This window comes from Hypanus sabinus, chromosome 9 (assembly GCF_030144855.1).
Source record: "Hypanus sabinus isolate sHypSab1 chromosome 9, sHypSab1.hap1, whole genome shotgun sequence".
In the NCBI taxonomy this organism is placed as follows: domain Eukaryota; kingdom Metazoa; phylum Chordata; class Chondrichthyes; order Myliobatiformes; family Dasyatidae; genus Hypanus; species Hypanus sabinus.
Window position 1 is genome coordinate 139,616,010 of NC_082714.1, and position 11,723 is coordinate 139,627,732.

General features: G+C 41.4%; 1 protein-coding gene across 4 annotated transcripts in view; it reads right to left on the reverse strand.

The window, feature by feature from the left end:
• Positions 1-3,096, reverse strand: part of LOC132399855 (nucleolar protein 4-like) — a 338,547-nt gene extending 335,451 nt beyond the window's left edge. The window contains exons 1-2 of one of the 4 annotated variants that reach the window (XM_059980691.1): positions 2,966-3,096; positions 1,782-2,112 (exon numbers count right to left, since the gene is read on the reverse strand). In XM_059980691.1, the coding sequence (XP_059836674.1) occupies positions 1,782-2,066 (285 nt within the window). In that variant the 5' untranslated portion in view covers positions 2,067-2,112; positions 2,966-3,096. Of the gene's footprint in view, positions 1-1,781; positions 2,113-2,231; positions 2,458-2,965 lie in introns of those variants that run through there. The other 3 variants (XM_059980692.1, XM_059980690.1, XM_059980694.1) reach the window with 3 other exon arrangements.
• Positions 3,097-11,723: the final 8,627 nt, after the last annotated feature.

Sequence of the window (11,723 nt, forward strand, 5' to 3'; positions counted from 1 at the left end):
CACCATTCCAGTGCCATCCTCTGCGACTCAATTTTGCTTCAAAATAGAATTCAATGCAATAAACCTGCCAACGCGAAAACACTTGTGACAAGTTTTCAAGTATTGAGATTATTCATCTATTTAATGAACAAAAGTTCCCAAAATTTATCTGACAGCGATCAACCAAAGTGAAATCAGTGCATTAATCTAAAGATCCTGTAAAATATGACAACGAGCGAATATTAGCATATTTTATGCATAATTCAACTTTACTGTTAATATTTAAAATTATGCATAAATGGCTAGCGTTAATATTTGGAAGGAAGTAACGTTTAACTAAGAGTATTCAGTAGAAATAAAGCGCTGAGCATTGGCAATACGCACTCATCCTCCAGCACAGAATTAGGAGCTGGGACGCAGGCTTGTTGCCTGGCGACCAAGTACACCCAATGTATCACAGCCTGACTTCCACACTTATCTAAATCTGACCTCTTTCCTTATTGCTCTTGGAAAAACCAAAAGGTTAGCGCTAAATAATCTACATCGCATAAATCCATTATGAGCCAACGTTCTCTCCACGTACACACAAAAGAAAATTCCAGTAAAATAGGTTCCCAATTTCCCTTATTAATCCGATTTAGTCCCCTGCGCCTTTCTGTTTTCCACTTGTGGTTTCCGCTGCTCTCCTCTGCCAGGACTGGCTCATTTAGCTAATTATAATGAACCACAGAGCGTGGTGCTTTGCACTGCTCATCGAAGTGCAATTTACCTGGTCAGGGGAGTGCTAATGCAAGCTAATTAGTGACTACTGTAGTCAGTGAGAAGCACTGAGCAAATGGGAGGGGGGAGGGATGAAGACAACAAGGCGAAACGACCGAAGGGAAGGGAAACTAATAATCAGGCAGGGCAGTAGATGTCACTTTTTTTATACGTCGCATTTTTAAATCCATAAGGTTTACTTTTAATAGTCCTCTGGAATTAATTTAAAAATCAAAATGAAAGCATCCTACATTCGTACAAGTAAATAAGCGGAAGATAGAACTGGCATGAGTGTCAGACGTGGTGGCGACTGGCCAAAAAAAACCCACATCATTTAAGATGGCACTGGATAAGCACAATGATGGGGTAAAGATGGGGGAACAGATTGGTGATGGTGATAGAAACGTACGCACATTTTTTTAAAAAAAGACCGTTAGAAAGATAAAGTAGGAGGAAGAAAAGCAGAGACTGATGGGTAGAGGGAGCAGGAAACAGTTTATGTGTGCCAGGGGACATCACGACAGCCCATCGCTGCAGAATGGTATTCCGGAACATCCACCTATGGCAAGTGTGCTCTGGGATTCCGTTATATTTATATAGTGCGTGGGCAAAATTCCCACTCTTTAAACATAGGACGCAAGTGAATCGTTAAGTTCACCTTTCCCATTAATGTTCCATACCGGCCGATTTGTAAACTCGTGTAAACTTGCATCTTGCAGTTGAATGACTGGATTTCATCCTTATTGGGACGACCTGCGTCTGCTTCCCTATGAAGTGCCTTGAATACCTAACAATGATTTGGGGATCGGAGCCGAACGAAGTCCGAATGCAGGACTCCGGTATTTGCAGCCAGCGTTCATTGCCTAATGTGTTGTGTACAGAAGGGTAACCAGGTGTTCCGAGACCAGGCAGCCATGCACAAAACTACGTGCCAGCCAGAAGCCTCCCAAAACAGCACATAGCACAGCAACTGTTTAAAGACACACAGACAAAACATTTATTGATCAGATAAGTAAATAAATGTTCCCACTCTGGAGACTAACCGTGGTTTTTACTGGTACGTACACCGCTGGTTTTCCGGCAGAACCCTTTCGCTGATCGCCCATCCCCAGCTGGAATCCTTTGGATTTCACCCAAAATTTGAATTTTGCATTATCAACTGAGCTGAGCTCGACTCCGCTCAGGAGCTGCACAATCCGATCGTATTTTTTCCGAGTGACCGTCTTTGTTTTGCCCGAATCCCCGTAGGTCCTCAGACACCAGTCCTGAAAGTGACCGTACATGTCGCGATCTCCGCCGCTCTCCCAATCGATCGCTTTGTTCGCCATGAAGAAAGGAGGGGGCAAAAATCTTTACATCTCCGTAAAAATCCCCCTTTAACAGGAAAGAGAGAGAAAACAGGCTCAGTCAGTTTGGGAGCACTTCGGTACCTTTCTGCAGAGGATCTCTTCACACTACCCCCTCCCCCCAAAAATAATGCAACAGAAGCTTACATAGATAGTCCGGATCAATAAATCTAATGGCCAGGCACGGTCAGTGCGGTATAGGCGGTGAATTGAGGAAGAGCAGCTTGTTGCAGGTTGGATGGGCTGAATTTGGAAATCACTTGCTGGGAGGCTGGGGCTGGGTAAGGTCCGGCTCAGCCGTTCTAGGTGATGGTGTAGTGTTGTAAATGCGCCTCCAGAGGGGTCTCTTTTCTTGGTCCAGCCCCCTTCCCTCTTCCTCTTCTCACCCGGTGACCTGATTGGACACAGGGACAAAAGTTTCTCGGGTGACAGCCAATCAATGATGTCACGGCCAGATGTCCCATTTAGGAATGCGGCGGCGTGCGCCTGCGCTGTTTGGGAATGGAGCACGGTATCCTACGCAGCGCACCTCCGGAGCTGGCAACAAAACCCTGCTGTTGGCTTGGTTTCCAACACTCCTGGCTTCCGCATTTAAAGCTACCCGCATAGAGCATTTTTTTTAGATTTTGATACTCTGGGACAGGGGCGGACCTGCTATAAATAATGTAGGCTTCCTTCCCCCCCCCCTCCCCAACACACAAATGTCATTTGTAAGATTACATTTGAAGTCCCACTTGACCAAGCAGGTTAATGGTAAATGTATCCCAAATCAAATCCATAAACTTGTAGTAAAAACAACATTCAGCAGGTCAGGTAAAGTGAGAAAGCATTAATATTTCAGGTCGTCGAGCACCCTTCTCCAGTTCTGATTAATCTTCTACCTGAAATGCTAGGTGATCTCTCCCCGCCACCGATCTTGCCTGACCGTTTAAGTGCTTCTGTGGAGACACAAGAGACTGCACCTGCTGCACTCTGGAGCAAAATAGAAACAAGCCGCTGAAGGACAGCGTCTGTGCGAGAGAAAGGGGTTTGTTTCTAAAACCCTGCCTCCTGACTGGGCGTTAGAGGGAAGATAGCCAGTCAATTAAAAAAAAGTTGGGGGGGGGAGAGAAGCAAAGGCTCGCAGATGATTGATGGAATAAAATAATGAGCAAATTGGTAAGGTGGAGGGGATAGAGGAAGTGACTAAATGGAACAGGAACCTTGGTGTATAGGTAAGTACATGACGAGTAGGTGGTATGAAATGGGACCACGATTAAAGACATCTTCAAAAGGGAGTACCTCGTGAAGACAGCATCCATCACTAAGGACCTTCGACATAGGGGACATGCCCTTTGTCCATTACTATGATTAGGGAGGAGATACAGGAGACCTGAGGGCCCACACTCAGTCTTTTAGGAACAGCTTCTCCCCCTCTTCCATCACATTTCTGAGCAGTTCATGAACACTGTCTCACTGTTCTTTTTTGCACTATTTACTTTTTATTATAACTTAGAGTAATTCTTTATATCTTGCATTGTACAGTTGCCACAGAGCAGCACACTTCAGGACATTATGTCAGTGATAATAACCCCGATTTTGATTCTGATTCTGAGCTGGACCTATCAGCAAGGTTTGAGTGCCCTCTCCTTCTTTCTGGATACGTACACCTCCATCCCCCATCCGGAAGATCTTTGGGCCCTCGTTTCTGGAGCAAAAAAATCAACCATATATCATCTACTAACACTCTCAGTTGCCTGGCAGAACTTGTTTGTACCCTCAACAGCTTCTCTTTTGATCCCACCAATTTTCCACAATTCAGATGTATAACTATGAATGATTGCATGGGCCCTATTTATGTCATAAGAGCAGAATTAGGACATTTGGCCCATCAAGTCTGCTCTGCCATTCAATCATGGCTGATCCTTTTGTCACCTCAGCCCCACTCCCTGGCCTTCTCCCCGTAATCTTTGATGCCGCGTCCAATCAAGAACCTATCAAACTCTGCCTTAAATATACCCAACAACCTGGCCTCCTCCACAGCTGCCTGTGGTGAAAAATTCCAGAAATTCACCACCCTCTAGCTAAAGAAGTTTCTCTGCATCACTGTTTTAAATGGATGCTCTTCTATCCTGAGGCTGTTCACTCTTGTCCTAGACTCCCCCACTGTGGGAAACATCCCTTCCACATCTACTCTGTCTTCTAGGCCTTTCAACATTTGAAAGATTTCAATGAGATCTCCCCTCATCCTTCTAAATTCCAGTGAGTACAGACCCAGCGCTATCAAATATTCCTTGTATGATAACCCTTTCATTCCCTGAATGATCCTTGAACACTCCTTGTTCCAAATCAGAATGAAATTTATTACTACCGACTTATATGAAAGGAAAATTGTTGTACTGCTTTAGGAGTAGAATGCTAGATATGAAATTATAACTTACAAAATAAATAAAATGCATAAATTGGGAATAATGAGGCAGTGTTCATTGGTTTATAGTTTATTCAGAAATGCGATCACGGAGGGGAAAAAGCTACTCCTAAGTTATTGAGTGAGGGTCTTCAGGCTCCAGTATCTTTTACCCAATGGTGGTAATAAGAAGAGGGCTTGTCTCAGATGTTGAGGATCCTTAGTGATGGATACCACCTTCTTGAGGCACTGCCTCCTGAAGATCCTATGTCCTTGATGGAAGGGTTGCGCCTATGATAGAGTTGCTTTTTGTGATCCTGTTCATTGGAGTTTCCGTACTAGGCTGTAATGCAGCCAGTGAGATTGTATCTGCTGTAGATCTATCATGGTGGTCGGTGAATTGCAGCAGGTCCAGGTTTTTGCTGAGGCGGGAATTAACTCTAGCCATAACCAAACTCTCAAAGCACTTCATTACAGTTAATGTGAATGCTTATGGTTGATCTACTCTTGAACCCTTCCCCAGTTGCTACATTGTGACGATATTGGTGTTACTTTCTGTTCTTGTGTTGAATTTGTCCATTTTAGTACATTTAACACTAATTTCCTCCCTGATATGGGTTACACCTGACCCTTTTGTGGATCTCTGACAGGGGGCAATAGTCATAAGTCATTTCAACTGTCCTTCCCCATTCCACACCATCCTGTTTGTCTTTGTCCTCCCCCACTGTCCTGTTGAGACCAAACACAATCCAGAATAACAATAACTCATAAACCCCAACCAAATGACATAAACATTGACAAACAAGAGAAAATCTGAGGATACGGCAAATCCAAGCAACATACACAAAGTGCTAGAGGAACTCAGCTGGCCAGGCAGCATCTATGGAAAAGAGTATAGTCGACGTTTCAGGCTGAGACCCTTCATCAGGACTGGAGAGAAAAAGCAAATGAGGAGTCAGAGCTAGAAGGTGGGAGGAGGGGAAGAAGAAATACAGGTGGTGGGTGAAACTGGGAGGGGAGAGTGGTGAAATAAAGAGCTGAGAAGTTGATTGGAGAGAGCTACAGGGCTGGAGAAGGGGGAATCTGATAGGAAAGTATCAAAGCCCATGGAAGACATAAACATTGCATTTTTCTGTTTAAGGCAATCCACAGCCCCTGTGTTCCTTTCCCACTGCAAGATTTTGTCTCCCATTGTTCACCTTTTGTGTTCCACTCCCCAATGTAGAGGAGGCCACATCATGAGTACTAAATGCAATAGATCAGGTTGGAAAATATGTGTGAATCTCTGCCTCACTGTGAAGGGCTGTTTAGCTCCCTGGATGGTGGTGAGGGAGGAGGAGTGTGGGAAAGTTCCAGGGGGTGAAGAGGAGTGGATGGAAGGGATAAATGGACCAGAGGATCACGCAGAGAGTGATCACAGTGGAAAGCAGAAAAGCTAGTGGAGAAAGGGAAGATGTCAACAATGGTGGGTTTCTGTTGGAGTTGGTAGAATTGCTGAAGGATGCAAAGGCTAGTGAGGGCTGGGGAACATTATCTCTATCATGTTTGCGGAGGGAATGGTGTGAGAGATGATGTGTGCAAACTGGAGGAAATAGCCTTACCTTTGTCTCTGTATTTCTCCTTTTCCCCCACCTGGTGCCATATGCCCATCATCTCCTCTCGTGTTGTTGCATCTATCACCCCTTCCTCTCATTCGATATACTGGCCTTCTTCCCTCTTCACACTCAGTCCTGGTATAGAGTCTTGATCCAAAACAGCAGTCTCCTTTCCTGCATAGCTGCTTATCCCACTGACTTCTTCCAGCAGTTTGTTCTTTTTTACTACTAAATTCTCTGCCTTTTCTTCAGAGTGCACTTTATTGATATTGATACACCAATGCACTGAGTTTATAAGCATCTGTTAGTATCCATTTTAATTTCTCAATGGCATGGATTAAAAAAATAAACTAGATTAAGTTGACATGGAAGTTTATTACCAAGATGATTTTAGCATGCTGAATATATATATGACACTTTTGCCTTAGATTGTCCTGTGGGATTGAGAATATTGCATGTGCTGAGATGACCAAAGAGGTCAACCTGGGATCTGCAGACCACCACAGAGAATGCCTGACAGCATGGGTAGGTGGACAGTTTATGAAGTAATATGCTCCTTCTGCCATTAGTGATGTGCTTTCATGTGCACCCATTCAATGGATTTGAGATCCTCCATTTCAGCCCAACTATTTCTTCTCCATTTAAAGCAGTCTTGGATCAGTGGGGATGTCAAGGAGGCTTTGAGAACACCTTTGAACATTTTTCTGTGCCCCCTTCATAATCTTTTCCCATGATAGCTCTAAACGGTGTTGAGCATGTCAAAGATAGAGGCTGCTCATAAGAGCTAATTGAATGTTATTAAGGCCTCCATACTTGGGATGTTAGCCTGGGGGGGAGACACTAACATCGGTTCACTAATTCTTCAGGTTGATTTGGGGAACTTGGCAGAGGTGATATCTCTTCAATGCCTTGTGCATGCTGTAGGTGTATCAAGTCTCAGAAGCACAGGGAGGGCAGAAATCATTAATGCTCAGCAGGTCTCCAGTCTTATGCTGGGTTTGAGGTTTTGATCTTCAAAGACCTTTTTTCTGAGTTATCCAATAGCTATGCTGGTGCTCTGAGATATGCTGAATGTTTTAACTTAGCATATTACACAAAGCAGCGATGTGTCTGCTATTTGATTCATATGAGGTGTAGAAATTTCTTTTCATAAGCACGTTACGAAGAAACTAGAGTCTAAACGCAATTATTACATTTGAAATTAATATATTCAAATTAAAGTAAAACTAATGAGATAGAATGTTTACTCTTTGAACGTTCCTTTTAATTGTAGAACTGAGTAGAAATACACAGGAGAGAACAAAATAGATACACCCTGTTCCAAACAGACCACCACGAAATGCAAAATAATTCCTTCGGTCTTGCGCTATTTGGTAACTACTCAAGTTCCCGCCTTTAAACCTGAACCCGACTGCTAAATTTGTTTTCGTCCCAACAGAGATTTACTTTTTGAATTCTGCGCTTAATTATTGAAAATAATGTTTGTCAACATTCTTTTTCTCGGCATATTCTTTGATTGGCGTACTTAGAAATGTCCGAGTTTTCAGTATAATACCTTTGTAGTTAAGTGGTGAATCGGACTATTCAGTTTATTCCAAATTTAGGGGGATGACTGGACAGAAGTTTCAAAATGACAGCTGGATAAAAGAAACACAAATATTTTGTTTCTGCTTCGAAGTGGCGCATTCATACTTGTAAAACATTATAAAGCAGGTTGAAACAACAGGTTAGTGATAAACCATATGTTCACATTGAACAGCCAGTCGGGAATTTGCTTCTCTTGGTAAATATCCAACTAACCTGGAGCAGCCGTTCATCTGTTGCCATGGCTGCACTGCAGTAACATTTGGTTGAGTACAAATCCATAGATCCGGTATACTTTCAGCATGTTTCAGTCACAGAATTTGTTTCGGAACATGAAGTTGCTGGAACGATATGCCCGTCACTCCCCAGAAAACAACGCAACAGCCGAAGGAGGCAAGATTGGGCTGGATCCCAAGCGATAAACACGTCGCCAGCGACTGCATCACTGCATTTCCAATTTACGATGTCCGGTTTCTCTAGATTTTCAAGTTTAGATAGCGATCTTGATACTGATTTTATTGGCTCGCTAACATGGCATAATTATTGTTATTTTCATTTCCTGTCAATTAAAAGTTCATGCATTTGGTCATTCTTAATTATGCGTTTAAATATAGTATGCCTTATATTCACGTGGAAATTATTTCTTGACAATTTTTCAGCATTTTTTGAATGAACAAGTATCATATATGGAACACATGCTGAAGGTTAGGAGATGGTGTTGGCATTGCAAGGCGGTTGCGGGTAGTTGTAATGAACCATCACAGAACACACCTACAATTAATCGTATAAAAAAAAAGCTATGAAAATGCTTTCTGGAAACTAATCAAATCCCAAGGCTCAGAAGTCAACCATAAAGCAGTTGAACAATGTTTGTGTGTCTTTTGATACCGTGGAACAGTTTATGGACTTGTAATTGTTCTTATGCTTTTGTCATTCTCTATATGAATGTAGTAAACACTTGTTACATATTATACCATATACACCATATGTAACGCCCTGGTTCATATCTTTTACTGTTATGCTGTATGTATTTCATTTTCTGCTGTTCTGTGAGAGCTGCTTGTTTTCAGGTGTTTGAGTTATTGTTGATGATAAGAGATGAGGAGAAATGTGTGCCACCCAGTTAGGATGGTCGAATTGAAGGGGGGGGGGGGGGTTTCTCTAGTGAGCGACACTAAGGCTGGGCTTGGAGCTTTTGTTTGAGAGGAGATGAAGAGAGAAGACGCTGGGGAGAACCGGTCGTAGGATACGATCCCGTGTGAGACCCGCTTGTTCGAGATGGAGTGCGAGCGACGCTCGGAAAGTGGTGTGGGCATTCTCGTTGACCGAGGGCCCAGTGTGGGAGTGACAGAGACGTTCAAGATGAGCTCCAACTTGTACACGTTTGACTATTTAATTAGAATGGGCCCTTTTCTTTTTTGTTATTCTTTACTAACCCTTTAGTTAAGATTCATAAATATAATTCCTTTAATCGTATGCAGTGTACTGTCTGTTATTTCGTGGCATTAATTTATAACAGGCTAGCGAATTACACAGCATTCACACAAACAGAGGTTTTGGGTTGGGCTCGCGCCTCAATGTCACAAGTTTGGCGGGGCCGGATATTGTGTTCCCTGGACTTACACAGCGGAAAAAAACCGGGGTGTTTCGCATAGGAAATGTATTTCCAGATCACAAATGTCAGTGTGCTTAATTGCCTAATAACCTGCACCTTGGCAATTTCATGCTGCATAGTATATTCTTCAAAAATAGACAAGACCTTACACATATAATTATTAAAGATTGTGTGTATTAGAGTGGATATGTTTACTTTACACCAGAACATTTCCTGTGGAAATGTAAATTGGAGAGTTTGGACTAAATGTGGACTTTAGGTGAACCAATATTTGAAGACATGGAATAATTAATTCTGAGAATGCAAATGCAATCACTTTATTTATTGAGAGGTCAAGTGTTCTTCTTTCTTTGTGCATGCTTTGGCACCTGGATTTGCTATACTTACAGTTAAAAGCAGTATTGTTACACTGCATGGGATTGATTCAAAGCAAGTGATAGCGAAGGTATTTTGTTTTCTTTGCCTACCCAGATCCTAAACCTTAAATAATGTTGGTTGACACTAGGTTGCTATCTATATGATGAACCAGTTGACTTTGGCATATGAGATTACTGCGTTCCTCATTTGATGCTTTCTGGTAGAGCTAGTCATCGCTGATGTTATTTCATGCAGCCAATTTTGACGAGTGGCACAGCCTTCAGAATATGGACAGATACTCAAGGTTTATCACAATTTCCAAGAACAGCATCACTAGTGATATACTTTGAAAATGAACTTACTGCTCTCATTTTCCTGAAACATTTATACTCTAAAAGTCTCTAACATTTTCTTTCATTGCAGCTTTCTCACACCAAAGTTCCATTTGTTCCTTCCCAGAGTCTAACTTTTTTTTTATAACATTTTCTAAAAAGTTCGCTTGCTGGAGAAGCAGTATATAAATGCAAAATCTAATTAATTATTCTTTTTTTTTTCTGGAGTAGCCCCTTTCATGTCAACATAGACATGGTGATAGCACCCAACAGAATTTGAATTAGAAATAAGTCAGAGGGATACTTTTTAGGAAAGTATATTACTGGGCACAGAAGGTTACCTGACATAAACCAAAATCAGGAATTTTAGTATAGAGCTCAGCAGACAATTCCTAATTTGCCATCCATTAATTTTAATGAATGGAAAATCCTATGAGGCTTCCCATCCTCAATGTCTGAATTGCTCATATCATTTGGTGTGCAAATGATTTGAATTATCACAAATAAATTATCCATAACTGTCTTGAATAAACTGAGTTTCCAATTTGTCAAAGAGGGTAAGGTGTTTGACAGGATAAAATTATATCACATAAAAGACAAGCAGATAAGACAAGCAAATGCCACACAAAATAACACAGTACTTGTTTAATGCCAAAGTGTTCTTAAGAATTAAGACATTAATCATACCAGTTCATCATAACTTTAAGTATAAAACTGAATAAAATTCACTGAAGCTTTTTTTTCTCAGAAGAATGTGAATTAAAGTATTTGTAAGGATGCATAGGAAGTAAGGAGTTAACCAAGAAAACAAGACTATATCATAACAGCACTGAAACTTCCCAAATCACATTTACAACTACGAGAGTGAATTCTCATTTGAGAAGCGTGTAGAACAAGCAAAAACAAGATATCCATGCCATATACACTGCACAATTTAAGAATAAGTTGGTGGTTTATGTCAAACACCAGACTTACAACTACTATTTTACCCTCCCGATAATGTTATAAATATTGCCAGCAATGGTTGTAGTTTTGTTTTAAATCCCAGACAAAGGCACTACTATTCTTCAAAAATGTCATGGGATTATTAGCACTCACCTGAATAGGACCTTTCGTCTGTAGTGAATAGGACCTTTCGGCAGGAGTGTTTAAAAAGATAAAACATTTTTCATTATATTGTACAAGAATTCACTAAATTAGAGTTTTATTTTATTAGTAAAATGTTTGCTAAAAATAACCAGACAATTCAACCCTCCTCCCTTAGATAATGGTCAAAAGTTCCCTACAACAGGGGTTGCTAAACTTCTTTTATGCAGTGGACCCTTACCAGTAACTGGGAACCCCTGCCTGTGAAACTCCAGTAATCACTTCTTGAAATCTCTTCCCTCCTATATCCAGCTATCCAATCAAACTGAGGTTGGAATACCCAATCATACATTCAGACCACCCATTATCCTTCCTTGCCACCTCAACCAAACTGACTAGATCAAATATTGTCTGCAAACTATCAACCGTCTTTGATGTTCGTCCTTATTTTTCTTTACTATGCTTATTCATCTGTAGCTCCATTTCTCCCTCAGCATGAATCCCTGCCTCTCATTCATTTCCTCTATGCCATCTTCAAGATTATTTTATTCTAAACATTCCCTTCCACCTTGATTCAGTCACAATAGAGTGTTGACTCTCCCAACATTCCTTATTTTCCTGGAACTATACTGGATGAATAATGTAGCAAGTGAAGAATCTCATAATATCAATCAGATATTGTCC